Genomic DNA, 26,971 nt, shown 5'->3' with positions numbered 1-26,971 from the left:
CACCACTCGATGAGCTGGGATACCACAGAGAACACCCTCCTGCCAGAACAGGCACCCCTCCACTCCTGTCTTGCTAAATTAGACACTCCAGTCAGCTTCAGCACAGACAGAGGTTGGGCCACACCCATCTGCAGTTCACTGAAACTGAGATCACTCAGCTCAGGGGCTTCTTAGTTAACAGAGACATTCCCAGCACCCATTGTTCAGTCTTTCTGGGCAATTTGAAACTTGTGTAGTTTTAGCTTCTTTTGATCTTCATTCTTACTTATTTTGCTTCCTTTTCTGTCCCTACTTCCCTTTCCCGAAATAAGCAAACAGAAAATAACAAACCAGTAACCACTTTGTCTGTTCTCCAGCCACCACACTTAAAACTCACTTAAAATCACTACCAGTATCTCAAAGCAATCAGCTGTGCACAGATCCTGCTCGACTACGCCACTGTGACGGGTTGGATCACAGAAACCCCCTTGGGAGCTGCCACTTAATGTGCAAAGACTACCCCTGCTCCTGTTTTCCCTGCCAGCTCAGGACTCCAGCACCCTGTTTTGCTGAGCCAGACACTCCAGTCTGCTCTAACAAAGACTCAGGGTCTGAATCACCCGTCCCAAAGCTGCAAGTTTACCCAAAAACAGCGTACAGTAGTGTGCTTGTCTTTAGCACTCAGATGCCCAACTCCCAATGGGGTCTAAACCCAGATAAATCCGTTTTACCCTGCATAAAGCTTATGCAAGGCAAACTCATAAATTGTTCGCCCTCTATAACACTGATAGAGAGATATGCACAGCTGTTTGCTCCCCCAGGTATTAATACATACTCTGAGTAAATTACTAAATAAAAAGTGATTTTATTAAATACAGACAGTAGGATTTAAGTGGTTCAAAGTAGTAACAGACAGAACAAAGTAAGTCACAAGCAAAATAAAATAAAATGCGCAAATCTATGCCTAATCAAACTAAATACAGATAATCTCACCCTCAGAGATGCTTCAGTAAGTTTTTCTCAGACTGGACACCTTCCAGGCCTGGGCACAATTCTTTCCCCTGGTACAGCTTTTGTCCCAGCTTAGGTGTTATCTAGGGGATTCTCCATGATGGCTCCTCTCCCCCTCTGTTCTCTCCCACCCCTTTATATATCTTTTGCATAAGGCGGGAACCCTTTGTTCCTCTGGGTTCCCACCCCCTCCCCTCACTGGAAAAGCACCAGGTTAAAGATGGATTCCAGTTCAGGTGACATGATCACATGTCACTGCAAGACTTCATTACTCACTTGCCAGCACACACATATACAGGGAGACTCACAGGTAAACAGCCATCTGCAGACAATGGGAGTCATCAAGATTCCAAACCATCATTAATGGCCCACACTTTACATAATTACAATAGGCCCTCAGAGTTACATTTTATATTTCTAGTTTTAGATACAAGAGTGGTACATTTCTACAAATAGGATGATCACACTCAGTAGATTATGAGCTTTGTAATGATACCTTACAAGAGACCTTTTGCACAAAGCATATCCCATTTGCATTATAGTCACTTATTATCAAATTTTTTATAAAACCATGTAGACTGCACAACGTCACAAGGGGATTGCTCAAGGGTTGAAGTCATTGAAGGTGAAGAGCAATAAATATTTCCTAACAGCGAGTTCTGTGAGGCTGTCACGTCATCTCCCAAGGGAAGCAGTGGGAGCCCCATTGCTTGGGACATTGACACCTGGACTGTAGTAAAGCCGAGGAAATATCCCGGAGTGAACAGTCCTATGCCGGCAAGAAGATGGACTGGAGGATCCAACAGGACTTTCGTATCTGTAGCGTCAAAGATTCTGGGTATTGGTAGAGGGGGGTGAAGGTGTAATTTATTGGGTTGCCACAAAAGGTGAAACTAAGGTGGTGTGGGAACAAGGTGAGCAGAACTCTGTCTGCCCCTCTCCTAATATCAGTGTCTCTCTTACTCATAGCAGCTCGGGTGAACGGTTCAGTGCCTCGCTCCTGCACACTGGCCGCATCGTGATGGCAGTGACTGATTCCAGCCGCCAGGACTGAGTGGGGAAGGCAGCGAGGGACCTTGGTCAGGTATGAGTAAAAATGAGACGGCATATGAAAAGCCAAATGACAACAATCGTGTGTAGTCTTATGGAGTGTAGCCCTGCGACAGGGCTTGGAGCAGATGGGAGCTTCCCTGCAGCCAGCCCCCTGTCCCATTCCCCATGGCACCTCCTGCTGTTAGTGGCTAAGACTGGAGAAGTTGTGAGCAGCCCACCAGCAGAACCCTGCCCCATTTCCTACAGCACCTCCTGCTGAGAGAGGTTGGGAATTGTGTAGCTGGGAGCTCTCCCATCCTGTGTTCCTGTGCTGATCCCTACAGCGCCAGCTGCTGGGCAAGGCTGGGACTGCACTAGCTAGGAGCTCACTGACAGCTACCTGCCCTACACTCATCTCTGTGGTGCTGCATGCTGAGAGAGGCTGGGGCTCTAATAGCTGTGCTCACAGCCAGCTCCACCTGCTGGGGAAGGCCAGGACTGCAGTAGCTGTGAATTCCTGCCCACTAACGCTCCCCCACTCCCCCACTCCATCCTGCCCCTGATGGACTCTGCCCAGATGTTTTGCAGGGTCTGTGTGGCGGCATAGATGGACAGCATGTACTTGGCTGAGCCTGCGCCCGGGGGTGCCAGCCCCATCTCCCTGGATGTCCTCAGCTTCCTGGACCCACTGGCGAACAGCACAGAGGAGCAGTGCTTCAGCGCCCGCTCCCGGAGCACGGTCCTGCAGGGGCTGCCATTCGGCGGCGTGCCCACCGTGCTCGTCATCAACTTCATCCTCTGGCTGGTGAGCGAGGCGAGGAGGGGGCCGTGCCAAGGTGCTCTACCCCCTGTCCCCAGCTCCCAGTGTCTGCCCAGTCTTTCGGCAGTGCCTCAAGTGAGCTGGGGAAGGAAAGAGGTGGGCCTCAGGGGTGGGAGTGACTCAGCGTGACTAGAACCGCACACAGGACTTTGAAGTGTGACACCATATCACCTATTCAGCATGGTCAGATGACACAGTGGTCAGAATGCCTGAGCCCTGTCTCCACTGCAGCTCTTGCTAATGGAGCTGGCCAGGTGGTGAACTATGGGCCCTGATTTTCCTGGTGCCGACGAGGCCATGTGTGTGCAAGTGGAGTCCCCGAGGAGAGACGAATGTCATAATCATGGACATGTGTGTGCGTTACGTGAGCCTGCAGCAGGTATCCGATTCTGCCTGTAGGCATCTGGGTGGGTTCCAGTGTGTGTTGTGCCCATGGTGGGTGTACAACTGGGCCTGGGAAGGTGTGGAAGGGTTGTATTGTGTGACTATGCTGGGCATACAGCTCTGACTACAGGGTGGGAGGTAGTTTCTTTGTGTGTGGCTCTTGTTCTGTGTGTGTGTGTGTGTGTGTGTGTGTGTGTGGCTCTTGTTCTGTGTGTGAGAGAGAGCGAGAGAGAGATGAGGGGGGGCTTGCTCTGGCTATATGGGTCTCTGCCTTTCTATGTGTGTATGGTCACCTCGGTTGTGTGCCTCTGTGTGGGTATATTCACCTTGTGTGGATGGGTGTGGGGGTGAGGTACTCTGGACTATGTGGGTCTCCGCTGGGGTGTGTGAGTGCAGTCACCAGGAGCCAGTTGCAGCGGAGTCACTGGAGCAGGACCTCAATTTGGCTTTGAGAGGAGCTTTGACTGGTTCTGCTGTCATGACTGGGCCCACCTGTGGAGGGCAGCCTCTCTGAATGGAGAGGCCTCTAGAAATCAGGTGGCTGGTACATCAACCCTTTGCTTTCTCTCTCCTGCTGCAGCTCCTCCTCCTGGTCTTCTCCTGCCTTCGGAAAGCAGCTTGGGACTATGGGCGCCTGGCCTTGCTGATGGATAATGACAGGTAAGGACTGAGCTCCCTTCCTAGGGGCTGGTAGCATCCCCCCCCCCAAGTGTTTGTGACAGAGCAGGGAGAGGAGGTGCAGTGTCTATTCCCTGCCCTTATTCCAAAACAAGCCCAGCAGAGTCAATGTCAGGGCTGTTGGACGGTGCCAGACTGGCAGCTGTGGGGGCTGAGCATCTCAGTTCATCCCCACGGAGAGGCACAGCATGGGTAGCAGCAGGGCAAGCTTCTCTCACAGGCTCCCTCATCCCTGCCCTGGAGGAACACTGGCTAGGGATGGGAGGGCAGTTCAGCCTCCAGGGCCCAGTCAGCCTCTCTGCTGAGCCTTTCAAAATGGAGGCCAGTTAGTGCCCATTGTGCTGCTGGGTTTTATAATATGGACACGTTTCAGGGGGGAAATGCTGCTTCTGGTAAGCTCTGGAGCTCTCTCCTATCTCCATGCTGCAGGCGGATTGAAGGCAAGTTCAGTTCTGTAGCAGTGGAAGTGGCAGGGCTGTCCGTGCGCTGGCTGGGCCAGGTTCTCTAGAGTGACACTGGCGGGTTTATCCGAGTCAGCGCCAGGGCTGCATTAGCTTTCACTTGTAGGTTCGAAGCTAAGAAACATGTTCCTTCCTTTTTTCTTTCTTGGAAAACCAGGAAGAAATAGGGAACATTGCACCAAAAGGTTAAATAACAAACCGCTCACGAGTCTGTTAGCATGTGCAGCAATTATTGAGCTAACACACCAGCCACTAACGGTGAGGGGACCCCATCCCCCACCTCCCTCTCAGCAGTTGCACCATCCCTTGGCAAAAGGTCCTGACCAGGGATGTCAAGGACCTAAGGACCTGATCTGATGCCTGCTGAACGCTGTCGCAGAACAGCTACTGATGGAAATGGGAGAAGGATCTATCGTCAGCAAAGGGGTCCTTGAGGGTTATGGAACTAGCTAAATGTGGGCATGTGGCTTAATGCTCTGGCCTTCTGGCAAAGAGGGCGCAAGTGTCAGAGGGGCGCAGAGCATGTATCTGAATGAAATCTGTGTACTATGATATGACCAGAGAGGAGGAGAGACGGGGAGTTTGTAGGTGTGGGTTTGGGAGACGGGTTGCTCGGGATGAGAGGATGGAAGGGTGTGGGGGTGAAGGTTGTTTAGAAATAGAGCTGGAGGTGTGGGTGGTAGGTGATGATTGGGGGGTTCATGGCACCTGGCATCTTGTTGTCATTATCTTACTCATAGTCTGAGGTGGAGTTGAGTGGGGATGAGCGTTTGGGGGGAATGCAGGTGCAATGGGCTGCAGGCCAGCGGGTGATAGTCAACTGGGGAGATAAAACTGGGAGGATAAGCAGGGAATGATATAGTCTCCCGGATGGTTACTGATACTTCTAATTGTCTCCTCTCCCCCACTTCTGAACCAGCCGAATCCCTCCAAGCACATGGAATTCCTACGAGTAATGATAATGGTGATCTGGTGAATGTGGTTTTGGTAACAAGAAAAATGCCTTCCTGGGAAAGAAAGAGAAACAGCAGCTGCTTTCCCACAGGGGTTGGAGCCAGATCTCCCACCAAAGGGGTAGGAGACACAGAGTGTGGTCTGGCAGCAGGAGGGGAGAGAGTGCTACGTGTTTCTGGTACAGCACTGAGGTTCTCCTGGTGCTCTAGTCCGGTTGGGTGGAGGAGGATATCAGCATTCTCCTGGCCTGCAGATTTCCAGGGGTTTAGAACCCAGCTGGGCCTTAGGACAGGACTCAGGAGAAAAATGTGATCAACACAATAAAAAAAAATCAGACCCTATATTTGTTATTGATTAAAAGAATGTTGGGATTCTGAGAGACGTTGTTCCCCATTTACAAGTCCAAACCTGCATTGATTGGCAGCATGAAACCAGACCAAAATATCAGGCATCCTCACAACAGGTGCCATGTTCCTCAGCACCTCACAGCCATCCTGCTCCCCACCCCTGCAGCAGTTCCTCTTTCTTTCCCATGGCTGTTATTTCTGGAGGGGGTAGGGAAGGGTGTCTCTGAGAGGTATGGGGCTGGCTCTAGGGAATTCTTTCCAGAATCCTCTTCTGAGCCTCGGTTTTCTTTGATTTTTCTCAAGCGCTGGCTTTGGTTCTAAATCTGGAAATGTGTCAGTGATGTTTTCACTTGTTGGAGAGATTAAAGGGACAGTCAAGATTTAAAACAGCAGACATGATTAAAAATCTGGTACTAGAATGTCACGTGGCATGTTTAAAACTGACAGAACTGTAAAAATCCAAGTCACTTTTCCCCAGTGATCCCCTATTTGCTTTACTCCCTGAATTTCACTCCTCCTGGGCAGTGACTTTAGCCTGGTCACTTTCACTTCCTCATTCTTGATACTTTCCCTTGCTAGTCGCCAGGCACTAGCCCAAGGCTGCTGGGTTTGTGGCTTCCCAAACTGCCAGGAAGGCTTTAAAGCTAAACAAAAATGTGTTTCCATTCAGTTAATGGAAACCTTGCTGTTAATAAGGATACTGACATTCACCTCATTTGTAAAGTGCTTTGAAATCTACTGATGAAAAGCACTAAGAGCTAGGTATTACTGTATTATTGTAATTTTATTATTAAGTTTTGAAAAACATTTTTCTCACACAATCTAAATTCCAACACAAATGACTTGACACTGTCCCTTTAAGAGTTTGTCGCTCCCCAAGTTCTTCCTCTTCTACCAGACTAGTGCAAGTGATGTCATGGTGGTGAATCAGTGATGTTGCAGTCACTGCCATAATGATGTCACAAACATGCAGTTATGACCTCGCTGGAGCAAAGAGTGGGGAACTCTTCTTTAACCAAAGTATCTGTGATAACAGAAGAGAAGCGGGGAAACAACCAGACAATGGAGCCTCATGCGCTAGTGGGATCTTGTTTTTACTTTGATCTGGTGGGATATTCTCTCTTCATTACTTCCAGGGAGTCACAAGTGTAAACCAAAGGGGATTTTCCTGGAAAGGAGCCAATACAGGGAGAAGTGTTGAATAGTTAATATCTTCCCCGCACTGCCCCTGGTTCTGAGGAGCCTCCTTTAACTTGTCCTGAAGGTAGTGACCTCACATGGGTTTTGTGAAGTGTGAGCAGTGTTTGTGAACCATAAAGAGAACCTTGAACAAATGGAGCCAGAGGACAGAGTGTTATTATATCATAACAAATCCATGGCCTTTCAGAAATTAACAGCATGAGCAAGGAGAGAACTGGGATGCTCCCACTCTAAAAGCATAGAGCCCTAGCACTTCAGCTAGTAAAAGTAAATTAATGGAGATATCCTATCTCCTAGAACTGGAAGGGACCTTGAAAGGTCATCGAGTCCAGCCCCCTGCCTTCACTAGCAGGACCAAATACTGATTTTGCCCCAGATCCCTAAGTGGCCCCCTCAAGGATTGAACTCACAACCCTGGGTTTAGCAGGCCAATGCTCAAACCACTGAGCTATCCCTCCCCCCACAGCTAATGGTGACACTCCATTAGCTGCCAGCACTATAGGGACTATGACCCACAGTGAAAGAGGTCTGATTCTGCTGTGCAGAGGGCAGTGACTGCATGCATAGACAGACACACATACACCAATTCATTACAATATTATCATTATTGACTGACTTGGTGTCTCATTTCTCCTGTATGCAGTGTGCATCAATACAGTTCAATATGTCCTAGACAAGGGCTGTGTGTGTGTAACCACTGTTCCCGTGAAACTGAATCTGTGCCATTCGCAGGGGCGGTGCAGTTATTTCCTGGGGGAACTGTTGGGGGTGGCAGGTTCTTGGTGTGCAGTTACTGCATGTATAGAATCCTTTTGCCACCTGCTGATTCACCATCTTAACAAACTGTCTGATGAGAGCTGACTCCATGCAGCTATTGAGCTGAAAAATCCCTCCCAGCTGCTGGGCTAGAAATGTACAAGTGCTGTCCTGGGTTGGCTGATTTCTCAGAAAGGGGTTGCTTGCTATGGGGGAAATGTCACTTTGAAGTGGGTCTGATCAGAATCTTGGGTTTTTTCCCTGTCCTTCTTGCTCCCTCTCTTGTGCTTCTCCCTCATTCCCTCTCTTCTTTCTCTCCCCTTCTCTCCATCCTGTGCCCCCTTTCTTGCCCTCTCTCTCCTCCTCCCTCTGCCTGAAAGCTTGACGTCGCTGTTCTACGGGGAGCAGAGTGAGAAGGAGAAATCACCGTCGGAGACCAGCCCGCCGGATGTCGATAACAAAGATGTGGTGAGTCTCAGTGGGATGTGGGAGGGAAATTTGCTCCATCCTGTGCAAAGAGGAGCTCTCTCTACTACAGGGAGCCCAGGTTTAAGATTAGATTAGGTCACCAGTCTGAAGTTTCCTGTTTAATATGAACCAATGGTGGAGCCAGGAGCTGCTCTTTGTTTTCCTGGGAAGCGGCATTTTTCTAATGCTCTTATAGTGAGTGTCAATGCTTGGGAAATCTCCCCCCCCCCATTGCTCTAGCACCAGGGGAGCTGTTGTTGGTGTCAGCAGTGGGAGTGCTAGAGTAGACAGCACAATGGTGCTTTTGCCATTGTGTTTTCTAGATCCGTTCCCAACAGGGTTAGACCACATGGTGGTAGCAATTCCTGAGTACTGTCTATGTCAGTACTTCCTGTGATGGGTTGGATCACAGAAACCCCCTGGGGGCTGCCAACTAACGTGCCAAGACTACTTCTGCCCCTGCTTTCCCTGCCAGCTTGGGACTCCAGCACCCTGTCTTGTTGAGCCAGACACGCCAGTCTGCTCCAACACAGACCCAGGGTCTGAACCACGTGCCCCGAAGCTGAAGACTTAACTGAAAGCAACTTAAGAAGTGTTCCTGTCTTTAACACTCAGATGCCCAACTCCCAATGGGGTTTAAACCCCAAATAAATCCGTTTTACCCTGTATAAGTGTCATAAATGTTCGCCCTCTATAACACTGATAGAGAGATATGCACAGCTGTTTGTCCCCCCCCCCCAGGTATTAATACATACTCTGGGTTAATTAATAAGTAAAAAGTGATTTTATTAAATACAGAAAGTAGGATTTAAGTGGTTCCAAGTAGTAATAGACAGAACAAAGTGAATTACCAAGTAAAATAAAATAAAACACGCAAGTCTGAGTCTAATACAATAAGAAAACTAAATACAGATAAAAACCTCACCTTTAGAGGAATTCCAGTAAGCTTCCTTTTACAGACTAGTCTCCTTCTAGTCTGGGTCCAGCAATCACTCACACCCCCTGTAGTTACTGTCCTTTGTTTCAGTTTCTTTCAGGTATCCTTGGGGGTGGAGAGGCTCTCTCTTTAGCCAGCTGAATCCAAAATGGAGGGGTCTCCCAGGGGTTTAAGTAGACTTTCTCTTGTGGCTGGAGACCCCCTCCTCTCTCCTATGCAAAGTCCAGCTCCAAGATGAAGTTTTGGAGTCACATGGGCAAGTCACATGTCCATGTATGACTCAGTTTTTACAGACAGCAGCCATTGTTTACATGCTACCCTGAACGTCCTCAGGTAAACTTCTTATGTGGATTGGAGCTTTCCAAGTTTCAGAGTAGCAGCCGTGTTAGTCTGTATCTGCAAAAAGAACAGGAGTACTTGTGGCACCCAAGATTCATTGTCCTTTAAGTGTTTCTTGATTGGGCACTTAATTTGCGCATTCCTTTCTCAAGAAGGTGACCAAATGGTTTACTAAGGCTACTTAGGAATCAAGCAAGTACACAGCCAATATTCATAACTTCAAATACAACAATGACATATGCATACAAATAGGATGATAGATTCAGTAGATCATAACCTTTACAGAGATATGTTACATGGCATATGTAGCATAAAACATATTCCAGTTATGTCATATATATACATTAAGAAGCATATTTCCATGAAGCCGTATGGGGTGCACCGTCACACTCCCTCCATGGAAGATTTTCCTAAATTTCCCAGGGTAGATGCAGCCTGTCTCTCTCTCTCTCATTCCCTCTCCTCCATGTCTCCATTGCCCTGCTCTCGCTCTCAGCGTGTTTGTCATACAGAAAAATTTAAGCTCTGGCTAACAAAAAGATGAACCCCTAAAGTGGCTTTGGCCATGGCTCTGGTGACATTCCTGGCATCACCTCTTCTCCACAGCAGGTCCTGGCCATTTACCATGAATTCTCCTGTTTCTGGCAGTTTCCCTCTGACTAGTGACCCTGTTCACTTGTCATTGGGAGGGGAGGGGGCATGTACATTTCAGGAGTCGCTGTGTGAAGGACTCTTTCCTCCATGGGGTGAAGTCAAATGAAATCCCATGGGAGTGGCCTGTATCCTGTGGAGGGAGAATTGCCCCAGGGAGGTAAGCTCCTCTCCAGGGCTAATGCCCTTGTGCAGTGCTGGGAAGGGGACTGCTGTGCTGTCGAAGGGCCTGTCCTTCAGAGGAGCCCTGGAGCTGAGGACTGCCATGCCAGCTGGTGGAAAGGAAAGCTGCTTGAGTCTGTCCTTGGATTCTGCAGGATTCAGGCCCCTGTCATCCCCACCTACCGTACTTCTCAAACCCGCTCTCGGATCTCTGCAGTGATGGGGCTTCCCCCTCCTAGCCTCTGCCCTGGCTGCTCTTGCTGTGAAGACAAATTCCCTAATCTCCAGCTTAGACTTTTCCTTCCATCACTTCAGGGCCATCCCTCCTTGTCCTGCCATCTCCTGAGAGCGTTAATAATTCCCTTCATTCACTTGTACTGTCACCCTGACGGCTTCTGTAGGCTGTGATCATGTCCCCCCCAGAGTCATCTTTATTCTAGGCAGTGCTATCCAGGTTCATTCATGCCCATGGATTTCCCCCAGAAGGAATGTGGCCTGGTGCATTTATTTGTTGGCTCCTCTCTGCGCTCCTCAAACGTCTTCTCCAGTCCGTCTGCTGGCTGCTACCTGGACGCTAAAGGTCCCGTGGCATTTTCAGAAAAACAGAGGTGATCACCTCCGTGTTCTGTCCTCGTTGACACTAGTTGTGCTGTCAGAGCTGGTCACTGAGTGCAGAGCAGCAGCTCTGTTAGTTTAGCAATAGTTGCCATGCGGCCAGCCCCCAAATGCCCCACTTGGCCACAGTCACGACACGGCTGGTCCCCAGTTCCCCACAATGTTAAGCACTCAGAGGCCACACTCCATTTCTGGTACCTTGGTTTGCTCTCAACCAGCTGATCATGTTATCTTCCCTTCCAGGGATTCTGCTCCTGGCTCATTTCCATCTACCAAATGAAGTAAGTACATGTCCTTTCCTGTCTGCATTGGATTGGCAGCTACCTGGCCTCTCTCTGCCTTTCCGTGTATCCAAGACACCACCTGGGTACCACCCATCACCAGTGAATATCCCAATGCTGCTGTATCTGCTTTGCATCCCTTGATCAGAAAGCACCTCCCCTGGAGGGGGAGGGGAATATGGGCTTTTTGTTCATTACACCCTGCTGTCCCTTGTGTGCTGTCCCATCTCCCCTCTGTCCTGGTTCTGGTGAGTGCTCCCCTCCCATCTTGAGGGGCATTCAGGAGGCCCACAACATATCTGAAGTTCAGAAAAAGTTTGACAGACTTCTCCCCTCCCACCCTCATTTTTGTGGTGCCCTTGGTTCTGATCAGGTCCAGAAGAGTGAAGGACTGCCCGAAAAGTCTGTTCTCATGTCCAGTGGGGATCAGAAAGGGCTGGAACTCCCCTGAGAGAGACCAGACCCAGGGGATTTCCACCTCCCATTTAGCAGAGTTGGCTAGTTCAGGAAAGCATCCAGATTTGTTGGTGGTTCACTGGCTGGACTCTCCAAATGCTGGGAGATCACCATTCCTTCTTGTGTCCATCCAGGGATCCGGTCCATGGAATGTCAGGAACAACCTATTGTGTGGGAGTTAAAGATGGGGACGTCCGGTTAGGTGCCTCCAGGGGCTAGTGCAGGATTGTTCCTTTCAGTGTATGTTCCAGGGCTTTGTCCAAGCCCAGATTAAATGTCCCAAATGATGGGGCTCCCTCCCAGCCCTTCCCTTGGGGACCAGTCTGCAACCCTCTAGACGTCCCAGATGTCCCATTCCACAGGTGCCAAAATGCCATCCTCCAGGGAGAGACTCGGAGCATTCCCCTCCTGAATCCCGTATGTGCTCTCAGGAGGGATGGCCTGAGTTTGAGCCCTACAGTATTTGGGGCTGGTGCTTTCCACTGGAGAGTGGGGGGGGGGCGTGCCCCCTGAGCGGGGAGAGGCGATCTCACATCACCTGCACTAACACACCATCCGCCTCTGTGTCGGTAAGGGATGAGGAGCTCCAGAGCAAGTGTGGAATCGACGCCACCACCTACCTCTCTTTCCAACGCCACATCCTGGTGCTGGTCATGATCGTCTGTGTGCTCTCTGTGGCCGTCATTCTGCCTGTCAACTTCTCTGGGGACCTCTTGGGTAGGTAATTCTCCAAGCCCACTGGGTGATCCCAGTGGCAGAGCACACATCCCCACAGCACATGGGTGGGCATCATGCACCAAGCGGGATGGGGGAATGATGATGCTGTCAGTTAGCCGGGAAGATGAAATTCTGAATAAGGTGTGGTGCCTGGAAGATTGGTCCAGTGCAAGGGGTCATGCCTGGGAGATTGACCCCACGGGGTGTGGGTTGGTGGCCAGCTGTGGGGTATAGGAAATGGGGGAGACCAGAGAAGCTTTGGGGCTTGCAGGAGGAGGCCAGGAGAAACCCCAGGGAAGCAGCAGAGAGGAAGGAGCCAGGAGGGGACCCAGGCATCTGTCATAGGGGAGCTGTTTGTATTCTGGGCCTGAACCTCTTGAGATGCGCGGCGCTCCCATAACCTCCATGCTTCCCCTCTTCTCTTCCAGGAAGCAGTCCAGCTCACTTTGGCCGGACGACTATCACCAACGTCCCAACACAGTACGTTCCCCCCACACCTTGCAGCTGCACTCTCTGCCGCTTGTGGGGATGGCTGCCAGGGGCACAGGGTTAGGCCATCAGCAATGTGGGGACTGGCCCCGGGACCAGGGACAGGGTTTACTTTTACATGGTTCATAAAGATCTGCAAAGACGTGTGAGCACCTGATGGCCAGACGTGGACAGCTGTACAAGAAGAGATGGGAGCCAGCACTCCTACGCCGTGCACTATAGCACCTCCTGCTGGAACTGCCGTAGCTTGGAGCTAGCACCTCCCCAGCCAGCACTCCTACACCATTCAGTACGGCACCTCCTGCTGGGATGGGTTTGGTCAGGAGCAGCTTGAGTTTACAAGTTCTCCTGCCTCATTCGTCCAGCAGCTCAGCTAGTGCTCCTGCAGCATTCCCGCTGGTGTTCCCTATTGGAAGAAACTAGGCCTGCAATAACTGAACTCCCAGCAGCTCGCCCTCCTGCACCCATTCCTTACAGCACCTTGTGCTGGAAGAGGCTGGGACTGCAGTAGCTATGAGCCTGGATGCTATGTGCTTTTGGTTTGCACCATGATGGGCTGATAGCTTACTGTCCAGGTGGAGGGGAGGATGGGACTGCAGTGGGTTTGACTGATCTCCAATAGGGGTGCTGCTTTGTTAAGTTGCAGATCTGTTCCTTTTTCTTGTACAGAGACCGTCTCCTATGGCTGCACAGTATCTTCGCTCTCATCTATTTCATTATCACCATCCTCTGTATGGCTCATCACTCTGTCCAGCTCGAATACAAGGAGGATGAGAAGGTAAGCTTCCCCTAGTCCTCTTCTGCCCCTCCCAACCCAAGGGGAGACCCTGCACAACTTTGCATGTTCTTTGCCATCTGTGCTTTTGACGGAACCACAGTTAGAATACACTAGATCTTTACAAATGGCCTGGAGTTGGGTTAATTGGGAAAGAGAAGGTTGGTTTCTGCCAAATTTCTCCCATTCTCCTTAAAATGAAAGAAACCCTCAGCTTATGCACCATTTCTGCCCCCATCAAGTTGAAACTTGTTTGTGTTGCTATCGAGGGACTGAGCTCAACCCATGTCCAAGCAGTGTAAGAGGTGGTAGTGTCTAGTGGTTACAGCAGGAGCCTAGGGGTCAGAGGCTATTCCCAGCTCTGGGAGGGTGTGTGCTTGAGTAATTAGAGCCTGGAACTAGAAGTCAGGACTCCTGGTTCTGTTCCCACCTCTTGGAGGGATTGTAGTGAACTGGCTGGGGACTGGGAATCAGGACTCCCGGATCCCAGTGTTGCCACCAATTCACAGGATGATCTTGTACAAGTCTCTGTGCATCAGTTTTCTCCATCTGTGCAATGGAAGAAATGATACTGACCTTCCTTCCAGGGAGAATGTGAGGTGCTGCAGAGCCGGGGGTGTTGTGAATTCAAGACAAAGCATGGTTCTGCTCCCCGATCCCTCTGTCTCAGCTCCTCTTCTCCTCTCCCAGGTCGCACGGACACTGATGGTCACCCGGATTCCCAAGGAGATCACAGACTCCTCCCTTGTCATCAAGCATTTTCAGTGAGTAGAACCGCAGGTAGCTGCTTGATCTGTGCCCATCTCTATGAGCTTCCCTGCCCCTGGTTCTGTTGATTCTTGCCGACTCACTGGAGGGAGATAGGTCGGAATGCCCATGGTCTGGGTGAGGGGTGAAAACATTAGAGGAACATCAGTGTGGAAAGCAGGTGATGTTGCCCGCAGCCAAAGGTCTCGGGTAATGAAAAAGGTGGTTCTGCCCCCTGCTGGCTGCCATGGCAAAGGCAGGTACAGAAAATGCAGCCATCCTCCCTCTTCTCATCCAACATTGCCCAGGAAGACTCACCTCCTGGGGTGGTAAGTGCCTGGGGCCAGGAGGCTGTCCCCCTCAGCAATCCCAGCTCTCCCTTCCTTGTGGAGGTGGGGATGAGGAGCCAGTGGGGCTGGGAGAAGCGAGTCTTTTCAGTCTCCTGGGGAGGAGGGTCTCACATATCTGTCTGTGTATGTGCCCCGCAGCGAGGCCTATCCCAGCTGTACTGTCACCAATGTCCAGTTCTGCTTTGATGTTCGCAAGCTGATGAAGCTGGATGGAGAGAGGTGAGTCTGCACTGGGGCCCTGGGGCCTTGAACTCCTTAGGAGTCCCATGGAGCTATCCCATAGTGCCTGCACATCACCCACTGATGGGCTCAAGAGTCTGCATGCACACTGCCTCTGCAGGCTCTCCGGAGCCGTCATCCTGCCTGGATCTACTTTACCCTGTAAAAGAACAGTCCTGTAAGCCTGGGGAGCATACCCACATTGTCCACATGGCCTCAGGAGTCCCAGGTGATGGCAGGGGAAAATCTCATACCTTGGCCTCCCTTAGCATTTGTGGCTTCTTTATTTGAGGTTCCTGGTGGCCTTGCCTGTCTGGCAGGCTGTGCCTGGGGTACCTGAGGTCTCTCTAGTGCTAGTGAGCACTGTCCCCTCCTAGTGTTAGCATGGCACCAGGCTCCCATGCCAGGAGGAGCGTGCCCAGCAGGATGGGCATATCGGGCTTCCCCCTCTGTCCCTGTCCACATTGGTACGTCTGGGGTATTCCTGGCCTGGTGTGCTGTAGGGGGCATGTTATGGAAGACACAGGGAGCATCTGGGTGTATATGGAAAAAAGGCTCCTTTCCAACAAATTAGGGGAGCTCTCTTTTCTGGGAGGCCTCATGAAGTGTCTTCTCTGATCCCATTCCTGGCAGGCGCAAGGCGATGAAGGGACGACTTTACTTCACCACCAAGGCACAGAAAGAGGGGAAGATCATGATCAAAACTCATCCCTGCGCCCGCATCTTCTGCTGCCACAGCTGCAACTTTGAACAGGTAAGAGATCAGAGGGGTGCGGGGTGGGGCTGGATAACACTCGCCCCCAGCAACCCCCAGGCACCTGATCGGAGATTTTCTTACAGCTTCCCCTCCCCCCACTGCTCTGCTTCTGTGACAGCCACTAAATGGTGCTGCTCTCCAGTCTCCTTCCCACCATACATACTGGGGGATGGAGGCTCAGGAGAATGAGCTCCAGCATCTCACACTGGCTGAGATGGGCCAGGGGAACCCTCAGGGCCAGAGGGAGGTTTCCACAGATCAACAAACAACCCAGAATCAGGCACCCACGCTGGCTCACCGGAACCTGAATTGTGTATGTAGGAAACACTCACCTGCTACTGCCCGCTAGAGGCACAAACCGTCACTTGCAGCTGTTGTTCCAACCCAGACAGCTGTCTCCTTGACACAGATCTTAGTGTTGTTCTTTTGCAAGCAGCGTGTCTGCCTGGAGAGACTGGAATGACGTACAGTCACTCTCACTTTCACACCCACCTCCCCACCACAGCTGACTCACTGCAACTGTGCATCCTGGGTTAGCATTTGTCAGCTGTTGAACTCTACTTCTTAATATCTCTTCCTCCAGTACACAAAGGCCACGATTAGTATCGGGGTCCCGTTGTGCTAGGTGCTGTATGTGCCCACAGAAAAACATAGGCTCTCACACTCAAAGGCCCTGATCCTGCAAGTTGCTCCTCACTGGCAGACCCCTGTGTGCACCACCACAGACTCCGCCCACACAGAGCAGCTCCATTCAGGATGGGGGCCTAAGAAGACAGGGAACACCTGAAGGGTGTTGGGAGAGGGATACAACCGGATAGAGTCAGGTTTAAAATCCATAGGTGCATTTTCACCTGACAGTTACACAGTGTAAGGGCCAGCTCTCCCTATGTGCCTCTTGCGTCATTCACTGGCTGATGTCTCGTAGGCACCCAGCTCCTCTCATTCCCACTGGTAGCTTGCTCCATGACTGCCCCCCAACAGCCAGTCCAGGTGTTGATGTGGCAGCCCCCAGATTTCATCCCCAGTGGTCTGCTGGGATGTCAGTCCCCGTCTCTCTGGGAGGAGAGCTCCTTTTAAAGTGATCTTTCCTCTCCCCCCCGCAGGTGGATGCTGAGCAGTACTACGGAGAGCTGGAGGAGAAACTGACCGATGAGTTCAATGCTGAGCGCAACCGCATCTCACTCAAGCGTCTTGACATAGCCTTCGTCACTTTCCAGGATGAGAGGATGACAGCAGTGTGAGTGCTGGCCTCAGAGAGCCGGGCCAAGGCCCTGCTAACTAGAACGGCCCTCTGGGCAGCTTACACATTACCCCCTCCCCATGGGAAATCAACCTGAAATTCACACAGCTCTGGGGTGTAAATATAAAAATAACAAGCAGCTTTGGCTTCTCTAGCACTTTCCCCTGCTGGGTTTGGGATCAGGAATGGTTAGTCCGTTCCTGCTTCAGAGCCAACAGGGGTGCCCATCCCAGCTCTGGGGTGGGATTGTCAGTGGCCCTGGTGCTTTGAGGCTATCAAGGGGCGCGCCGAGTATTTCCATGGTTCCGTGTGGACTCTGATTTTCAGTAAGCTAAACCCAAATGGTTGTTTAGTCTCAGCTGGACTCTGTCCATCATATCAGCAGAGTATGATCTGAGTATGGCAGAGGGCCACAGCCTGTGATTGTGGGAAGAACGTTTAGGGTGGCAGAGATCCTGAACCCCTTCTCCCTCCCACCCGCCTCCCTGGCTCTTCTCATATATGGGAGTAGGAATCTGTCCCATGAGCCAAGGTCTTCTCTTCCTCCTCTCTCCTGTAGGATTTTGAAGGATTACAGCCGCATCCACTGCCGCAGGCACCCACAGCAATCCTCCGTCACCACGGTGGTAAAGTCCCACAGCTGGGGCGTCCGCTATGCCCCCGCCCCCAGTGACATCATCTGGTAAATCCCCACACAGCTGGATGGAGGGGGCACCAGGGCACAAGGTGGATCCAAGGCTTTAATTCTCCCAGACCTTTGGGAGTGCTAAGGGCTGAGAATCTGCCTATGCAGGGCCTGAGCAGTGACACCAATGCAGCGAGGTTGCAAGTCTCAGCTAGACCAGGCAAGGGAGGGGAAAATGAAGTCTCCCGGGCTTTCTCTGGCATTGGTGAATCCAGAGCCCATTGCAGGGGGCACAGAGATTCCATTGTGCTGGTTCTCCTGGTCCCTGGCGATGCCCCCAGTTCCAGGTGGGACAGTGCAGGGGACAGTTGTGTTGAGATGGGGTGGGATGGGGACTAATAGCAGGAAACCCAAAAGCAGAAGCCCTAGAATAATCAGAAAGGATGGGGTCTATGTGGGGGGGAAGGTATAGGGCAGAGCGAGCATGGGAGCCAGTGGGTCAGGCTGCTGAAGTGGGGAGAGCCCCTTCCCAGCCGGGTACCAGGAGGGATACCCCAGCCACCCGCACCGCTGTGCCTTTCCCTGTGCTCCACCTGCTGGATACTCTGTTCTCTTGTAGGGAGAATTTATCTGTCCGTGGCACGTCATGGTGGGTGCGATTTGTCCTCCTCAATTTCTGCCTCTTCATCCTCCTCTTCTTCCTCACCACACCTGCCATCATCGTCAACACCATAGACATGTTCAACGTGACGCGGCCGGTGGAGAGCCTCAAGGTAGCTTATTCCTGCGGGGGTCTGCCTGCTGGACTCAGGGACCCACCTAGGGGGTACCCATCTCCGAGCTTGCCTGAGGAGGGGAGGGTGTGGGCTGTCTCTGTGCCCCCCGAGGAGAGCAGGGTATGCCTCTTCTCTGCACTCTCCACGAGTGGGATGGGTGTCTTCTTGGCAGGGAGAAAGGGAGAGCCCACATGGTGGGCAGCCACGTGTCCCTGATGGAGGCATCCTCAGGTCCTGTCTCTCTGTGAGGTTGTGTGTGTGTCCCCCCAACCCAGGCAGTGACCCCATACCCTGGGAGGGGCACACACAACCTCACACATAGGGAGCCCATGGGGCAGGGCAGCTTTGTGAGTGTGCCGAAGCAAAGGAGGTGGGGTGGGACCATTACAGACTGCACCAAGTGCTGGGCTGCTCCAGAGCTGCCATTAATCCAGCCCCTTCCTCCGCAGTAACCTGTGAGCTGTAGCTGGGGGGCTGGGTGCTTGCTCTGTCCCAGTAAAGACTTCTGTCCCCAGCCTTGCCGCCCCTCCAGCGGTGGAGCGAGCCTCCCAGGGGCTCTGCCACCAGCCAGGCAGGGTCCTGAGCTTGTTTCCGGTCTCTCCCCTCCCCAGAATCCCGTCCTCACCCAGTTCTTCCCCACGCTGCTGCTCTGGGCCTTCTCTGTGTTCCTGCCCTTCGTCGTGTACTATTCCGCCTTCTTTGAGTCACACTGGACCAGGTAACTCATGGCCTTTACACTCTGACCTTTCACCCTGGGGCCTGCCTGCCCCCTTGGAGTCACTCGGGATCTGGATTTGAATGAAAACCCAAGTAGGTACCATTTAGTCCATCTGCAGGGGTCAGGGTGGGATTGGTCCCTACAGTCTGTTCCGCAGGGTGTTGTCCAGTCTGGACTGAACAGGCTGCCAGTCCCTCCCTGAGGAGACAGTTCCGTGCCCTGAGAGATCACTGCATCTGCCCATGTCTGCACTAGCCAGGTTACTGTGCTAGGTGCTGTGCTGTTTGTTCCCGCCTCCGTTGGTCAGCAGTCACCTGGCAGCTGCACACACAAATGCTTCAGTCCACTGCAGTGCTCTCGGCTACGTTCCAAACAGGCACTGAATTTCCAGGACAAGTCAGGCTGAATGGCTCCCAGTGCAGTCATTCCCATGCCTGTGGGGATGGAGGTACAGGCGCCCACCTTTTAAAAACTGACCTGCTACCGGAGGGGGTGTCAAAGCTGCCCCACCTGATGAACCTCCTGTAGTCCCCTCTCTTCTCCCTTTATCTATGCCTCTCGCTTTAAACCTGCTCTCGGGCTGCACTAATGTCTCCCCATGGCCTCAACCAGCAATCCAGCTGTGGTTGTCCAGCTGCGTTCCCTCTCTGCTCCCCTCACAATGTCCCACTCAGCAGCACCCCCTGCAGGTGGCCCAAGCCACCCAGTGTCCCCCAGCCATGCTCCTTCCATTGGCATCCCCTGCAAGTGCCACACTTCTCTCCCTGGGCACAAAATGTGTGCCTCCAGTCTCCAGCGCTGAATGTCCTGAGCTGGTGAGCCAACCATGACTCGTGGGGGAGTGGTAAAGCTGGCCATTGCAGCTTGTGAGCTACGGTCAGATTTCCAGCTGCAAATACTGTCGTGGGAAGTGGTGAGAATTGGAGAGAGACAGTGGGATTTGGAGGGTGGGGGACTCCCCAGATGGCTTCACCACACCCTGTTCCCCCATTGTGGCCTCTGCATAGTTTAGGGAGAGAATCCCCACCTTCCCCAGTTAGCGCTCTGCTCCAACAGAGCAGTGTCCCCTTGAGGACAGTCTGATTCCCTGGTGCAGAACCGGACCCAAGCCCCAAGCATCTCTCCCTCCAGCTCCTCTTCTGTCTCCAAAATGTATAAAGATCTTTTCCTTTTTCTGTAGGTCGAATGAAAATCAAGTCACGATGCACAAGTGTTACTTCTTTCTGGTGTTCATGGTGATCATCCTGCCCTCACTGGGGCTGACCAGGTACAACCCATGTGCACAGCCCTCCTCATTCACCTGCAGACTGGGAATTATATACATGTCCCTGGAGCTCTTCATCCTGAGGGATCAACCCCAAAGCATTTTGCAGAGACTGTGTGTGCAGGGATCACTTCACCCGCCACTGAAATGCAGCCGCCTCTGCAGTGGGACACAGCAGCTCTTAGCACTCAGCAATTCTACACACCAGTTATGGCAGAACGTGAAGTGTATTGTATCCATTTGAAACGTAATAGGAAATTAGGGAAGAAGCATGGAAATGCCCATGGCCCAACTGACCAGGATGCCAAGTTTAACTCCCTGACTTTTGGGCAATGTGCCATCGTGTCTTTAATAACCATGTGTATTCCAGAGGGCATCCGTGTTACATCTCCTCCGAAAGACTGCCACAGCACAGCATCCCCTGGAGCAGTAACTCTTTAAAGAGGAAAAATATCGTACAGATCAATAGCTGGTTATTTATCATTCTCTGTGGTGTTGCTCCTTGGCCAACGCCAGTCGATAGCTTTAGGGGCTGTGGAGTAGCCCAGTTTGTCTTTGAGAGAGAACTGACCATCTCCCTCTGGGGAATCTCCTGGTCTAATGTATTGATAGTGTGTATCAAACAGAAATGGCAAGAGCAGCACGGCTACTCACAGGCTATTGCACTTGCCCAGACTCCTGCTGAGGCCCAACTGTCCAGCCCTTTAGCCAGAAAGCACTCGCTCCTCCCCTCTCAGCGCATTCATTGTCTGTCACCGTCCTGTCCCCAAACTCTCCCCTGGTGACCCCTCAGCCCAAGGACCCCCAGCTGCACAGCCCCCTCCTTCCTGAGTATGAGCTAGATCAAGTGACCCTGGGTATTAACCCGTCTCTTGTTCAGCTGATCTGCAAAGGAACTCCTTAGCCAGGTGTGTATGTAGCCTTGTTCTCAGGTCTAGCCAAGCTGTGATCAATTCAGGATCCTGGGGTGGGGGCAAAGGTGGTTTTAATCACCTTTGGGATGTCCTTATTCTGAAGCAGGCTGGGATCCAGTTTGGTTCCCAGCACAACTTAGAGAAGCCGTGGGGCTGACCTAACTTGCCCTCAGCTGCCTGTGGCACCAAGGGGTTGTTCTATCGGCTGGGACTGGTCAGAGCATAGCGACCCTTCAGTCATATCCCTGATGCCAACAGCTTTATGCCACCTAGGGATTCTGGCTGTGCTGGGGCAATTGCCAAGCAGCTAGTGGCCCTTTGCGCAGCTGGAGATGTGCAAAGGGACCAAAGCATCAAGCCAAGAGCACTCTGCAGGAGCAGCAGCCACTCCAGTAAGATTTTGACACGGCTCCATCGTAGGTTTAACCCTTTCTGTGGAGCGTTCCAGGTCTTGTAACCAGATCCTTCAGTAATTGCCACCTTTGACAGAACAGTGTTTTCCAGCATTTGCACCATGTGGACCAGCTGTTCCTTCCCAGACCAGCCTTGATTATTATCATTATTGTTGTTATTCACACAATGCCAAAACAAAACAGGCTGGGCACATGCCACACCGAGGTCAGGCCCTGTGCCAAAGGGAAGTCCAGAGATGGGTGGGGGAAAGGTGTGCTGCAAGACTTTTTCCTGCTCTCTGCATGTGCGTGCAAGAGAGCGAAAGACTCTTGCCTATTTGCCCATAATATTCTCTCTTGTCTGTATAACACATGTCTAACCAGCTTCTGTTCTCCCTTCTCTCATCCAGTTTAGATCTTTTCTTCCACTGGCTCTTTGACATTCACTTCTTGGATGAGGCAAATATCAAGTTCCAGTGAGTACTGGCAGGCCCTGAACATGTGTGGAGCCGTGTTTGTGTGGGGATGTGTGTACACGTGTAGATTAGGGGGAGCTGCATGCACAGCTGGGTGTGTATAGGGACAGAGGAATTGCATTTTGCACTGTCTGTGTTTTTTGGTTGTAGTGTTTGTCCCAAAACACTACAACCAAAAAACACCGACAGTGCAAAATGCAATTCCTCTGTCCCTAGTTTTGGCCCCCATTTCTGAGTGATCCCCTGAGCAGAAGGGGCTGCAAGCTCATGGACCCAGCAATCCTGCAGCTGTCACCCCCTGCACTGCTGGGCAGCAGCTTGGAGGGATTCGGGCATGAGTCCTGCAGCCTCCAGCCTGGCACAGCTCTTCTCTGGCCATCTGCTTGGGGCACGTCTCATTCTCTTCCCTCCTTGTTGTTTCTCGGGGCAGGTGCGTTTTCCTCCCTGATAACGGCGCTTTTTTTGTCAACTACGTCATCACGTCCAGCCTGATTGGGACAGCCATGGAGCTGCTGCGCATCCCCAGCCTCATCGTCTATGCAACCCGCCTCTGCTTCGCCAAGTCTGAGCCAGAGCGGCTCCACATCAAGCGGGTATGTGGCTCCGCTCCCTGCACACCCGCACCCACACAATGCCCATCTGCCACATCCTGCCTGGGAACTCAGACCCGCAGATCCTGTCTCCACTGTCCTGGCCAGAAACTCAACTTCTTGTACTCAGGAGGTGGGGCTCTGGTCGCAGTGCCTCTGGGGACAGGGCCGTGGCCTAGGGCTGCTCCAGGAGGTGGGACTCTGATTAGGGTGACCAGGTGTCCGGTTTTCGACCGGAACACCCGGTCGTAAAGGGACCCTGGCAACTCCAGTCAGCACCGTCGACCGGGCCGTTAAAAGTCCGTGTGGCGGTGCTGCAGCACTAAGACAGGCTAGTCCCTACCTGTCCTGGCTCCACGCTGCGCCCCGGAAGCAGTCAGTAGGTCCGTCTCCTAGGCGGGGAGGGCCACAGGGCTCCACACACTGCCCCTGCCCCGAGCACCGGCTCCGTACTCCCATTGGCTGGGAACTGCGGCCAATGGGAGCTGCGGGGGCGGTGCCTGTGGGCAAGAGCAGCACGCAGAGCTGCCTGCCGCACCTCCGGCTAGGAGCTGGACCTGCTGGCCGCTTCCGGGGCGCAGCGCAGTGCCAGGACAGACAGGAAGCCTGCCTTAGTCCCTCTGCTGAGCTGCTGCCAGGGAGCTGCCAGAGGTAAGCCCATGCCCCAACCCCCTGCCCCAACCCTGAGCCCCTCCAAACCCGGAGCCTCCTCCTGCATCCCAAGCCCCTCATCCCCAGCCCCACCCCAGAGCCTGCACCCCCAGACAGAGCCCTCACCCCCTTGCACCCCAACCCCCTGCCCCAGCCCAGAGCCCCCTCCCACACCCTGAACCCCTCTGCCCCATCCCCCAGCCTGGAGCCCCCTCCTGCACCCCAAACCCCTCATCCATGGCTCCACCCCAGAGCTCACACCCCCAGCTAGAGCCCTCACCCCCTCCCACACCCCGACACCATGCCCCAGCCCAGAGCCCCCTCCCGCACTCTGTATCCCTCATTTCTGGCCCCACCTCAGAGCCTGCACCCCCAGACAGAGCTCCAATCCCCTGCCCCAACCCAGCGAAAGTGAGTGAGGGGGGAGAGAGTGAGCCACCAAGGGAGGGGGAACGTAGTGAGCGGGGGAGCAGGGCCTTGGGGAAGGAGGCGGGGCTAAGGTGTTCGGTTTTGTGCGATTCGAAAGTTGGCAACCCTAGCTCTGGTCCCAGTGCCTCTGGGGACAGGCTCTTGGCTGGAGGCTGCTGCAGGAGGCTTGGCTTTAGTTCCAGTCCCTCTGTGGCTGCCAGGGGTAAGCTGTGCAGAGGAAGCAATCAGTGCAGGTCTGGGAAGGCAGCGGGGCAAGGGAGTACATTGTGTCGCTCAGTAGTGACCCCACTGGCTGTGTGAAGAGCAGCAGCGCCCGGCTCTGAAGGAGAATCCCTTCCATGGTCAGCAGGCGATGGCTGCGCCATGTTGTCTGGGTGGCTTATAAAGGAAGAAGGGAAGCATAAAGGACTGGGAGTTGCTGCCAGGCCCTGGAAGAGGTGCTGGGGAGCATGGGGCCAGGGGTAAGGCAATGGGCTGAGAGATCTGGGGTCAGTTCCTGGCTCTGCCACAGACTCCCTAGGTGAACTAGGACAAGGCCTGTCATCTCTCGGTGCCTCAGTTCCCCATCTGTGGTGTGGGGGCAATACGTCCTTTCTCTGCCTTCCATCTGTCCATGTAGGGTACGAGCTCCCTGGGAGAGGAACTGTCTTCACTATGCGTATGTGTAGTGCCTAGTGCGAGGGGCCCCGCTCTCACCTGAGGCCTCCAGCTAGTGCTGTAACACCCACGATAGCACTAGGCTGGAGGCAGCAGGGTAACTGTGCTGTTGGTTGTGCCTCAGAGCCAAGCCTATGAGTTCCAGTTCGGGCTGGAGTACGCCTGGACCTGCTGCATCTTTGCTGTCGTCATGACCTACAGCATCACCTGCCCCATCATCGTCCCCTTTGGTGAGTGGCTGTGCCAGTCCTGTGAGCTTCCAGCCCGACCCTCAGCTGTCTCACCATCTCCTCTGGGCCTGGCCCCGGGGCTGGAAGCAGCCTCGCCCACACCCATGTTGCCAGGAGAGTCTGTTTGCTCCCTTGGGAGGTGAGATGATCATTAGAAGGCAGCTCTGTCTGGTCTCATTGGCCTCCTGCTGAAACACCCCCCCACACACACACACTGTCATGCAGTGACTGGAGAACCAGGCCTGGTACAGAGAAGTGAGCAGGGATCAGCTGCCAAATCCCCAATCACCACTGGCATCAATTCCAGGGACTGTTCTCCTTGACCCAGTCCCTCATCCCCTCTCCAAGCCGTGGTGCTCTCGCCTCACCCCCCTTTGTCCAACAGTGGCACCTGTCCTGACCCTCTTTCATCCTCCTGGCCCAGGTTTGCTCTACATGCTGCTGAAGCACATGGTCGATCGCTACAACATTTACTACGTGTACATCCCCACCAAGCTGAACCAGCGCATCCACTCGGCGGCCGTCAGCCAGGTGGTGGTGGCACCCATCCTCTGCATGTTTTGGCTGCTCTTCTTCTCTGTCCTGCGTCTAGGTAGGGTGGACTCAGGGCAGGGACTCCTCCGGCCTAGACCTTATCTGCATCAGAGCTCACTTCTCCAGGGGACAAGCATCCAGCTAGTGACCATCACCTTCTCATCAGGAACAGGAGGAGGGGGAATGGGGCAGACAGGGAGAAAAGAAATGGGGTAAGGGTAATGTTGGTGAGAGCTCGACTGTACTCACCGTGTGGGGGGAGGGCTCAGCCAGATGGGGGGAGATCTCGGCTGGTACTTAGGGGGGCCTCAGCCAGAGGTGGGAGAGATTTTGGCTGGTACTCAGAAGCTCTTGTGGCTGGTAGGAAGTGAAGCTGGTGGACTCTGATGCAGACTCCCATGCTGGCTGGCTGTTTTTCTCTGCTCTAGGTCCCATCCGTCCCATCACCCTCTTTACCTTCGTGGTTCTTCTATCCTGCATCCTCTTCTCTTTCTTTGGCCTGTGTCTGAAGAAGCTGCAGCCAAGGAAGCCCTCCAGCTACCAGGTGAGAGAGGGAAGCAGCCACTTTGGTCCCAGGACCTGACTCATCATCTCTTTGTCCTGTTTGTCTGTGTCTTGCCTCTCAGGGGCCAATATGCACTGAGGTGCCTGAGGATTTAGTTGCGCCTGGAGCATCTCCCCTCTGCCCATTCACCATCACCAGCTTTGGGTGTGTCTGTGCTGCAGTTGCAGTGGCCCAGCTGAAAGTGGCCCTTCTTGTCTCCAGATCATAGGCTCTGGGCCCCACCCTCCTCCCCCGTCAGCGCTCACACCATGGGCAGCACTAGGAGATGCTGCGTTGTAAGAGGTGCCAGTGCTTTGAGCTCCATTCTGCCACTAGGTGCAAGTTAGAGCTCACTGCACTTCCCAGCAAACCCCAGTCTCCTGGCGAGCAGCCCCCTGTAATCCAGGCTGTGAGAGCTCAGAGCTGAGGGGCAGCTGCAGCGTTCCCCAGCTGCTGGTGTCCAGCCCATCTCTGTGAGCTGTAAAACGAGCTGTGGGTCTATCTCTGGGCAGGTATCGCTGATGGGCGTGGTCAGCTCAGTTAATCCTAGCTCTCAGTGGCTGCAGACATGATCCCTCCCTCTCCAACCCCATGGGCTCAAAGGGCTGTAGGAGTGTGTGTTCCTGGGGTTTGCCCCACCACTTTGGGGAGCTGATCCCTCCCTCCCTCACTCACTGCTTTGTATTCTCCCGCCATCTGCCTGCAGATGTCCGAGCAGTCAGAAGGGGCCTTCAACGACACGGAAAGAAGCAGCATCTCCTCAACCCCTAACTCAAATGTGAGTATATCCACTCCCCCGCCCGCCGCCCGCCCCCTCCCTGGCCTCACTCACCAGACGCCTCATTTCGGGAGTCAGCTTCATGCAGCGTCAAAACACTCTGATGCAACGAACCACTAATGCCTGAGACCAGGAGCACTGCACTGAGACTCCCACAGCGACCCAGACGTGCCTCTACCCCGGCATGGCCACTCATCTCCTGGTGCGCAGCTCTTGTGAATGGAGGGTAATACACTCACACACCCCAGCCTCATTGGCCAATCAAATCCCGCCTTTCGTCCAGCCTGGATTCTGAGTGGGACCGGGGTTTCTTTCTGATCCTCGCCTCTAGCCCATTGTCTGCTTTGTGCCCCAGATGTTCGTGGCCACGGTGCTGCAGGAGCCGGAGCTGAGCCTGACGCCGGCTGCCTCCCCAGCTCACCAGTCCTACGGCACAATGGGCAACCGGCTGGAGCCTGTGGAGAACAGCGAGGAGGGCGGCCTGCAGAGCTTTGAGACGGAGCTGGAGACTGTGGAGGGTGAATTCAGAACCGGGCCCGTGCTGGAGGACCAGGTCCATTACCACTGA

At 53.2% G+C, this 26,971-nt stretch overlaps 1 protein-coding gene across 1 annotated transcript; it reads left to right on the top strand.

The window, feature by feature from the left end:
- The first annotated feature begins 2,629 nt into the window (after positions 1–2,629).
- On the top strand, positions 2,630–26,971 carry TMEM63C (transmembrane protein 63C). The gene is made up of 23 exons (XM_065403685.1): positions 2,630–2,827; positions 3,807–3,886; positions 5,285–5,317; positions 8,003–8,090; positions 11,038–11,075; positions 12,106–12,248; positions 12,677–12,728; positions 13,407–13,515; positions 14,203–14,276; positions 14,748–14,828; positions 15,462–15,582; positions 16,689–16,822; positions 17,385–17,507; positions 18,070–18,223; positions 18,838–18,944; positions 20,125–20,211; positions 21,925–21,990; positions 22,421–22,583; positions 24,442–24,547; positions 24,972–25,139; positions 25,510–25,625; positions 26,332–26,403; positions 26,759–26,971. Exons 1-23 carry the CDS (start codon positions 2,630–2,632, stop codon positions 26,969–26,971), a joined length of 2,526 nt encoding a protein of 841 aa, XP_065259757.1.

Source organism: Emys orbicularis, chromosome 4 (genome assembly GCF_028017835.1).
Source record: "Emys orbicularis isolate rEmyOrb1 chromosome 4, rEmyOrb1.hap1, whole genome shotgun sequence".
NCBI classification, from domain to species: domain Eukaryota; kingdom Metazoa; phylum Chordata; order Testudines; family Emydidae; genus Emys; species Emys orbicularis.
This window is presented reverse-complemented; position numbering and strand designations above follow the sequence as displayed.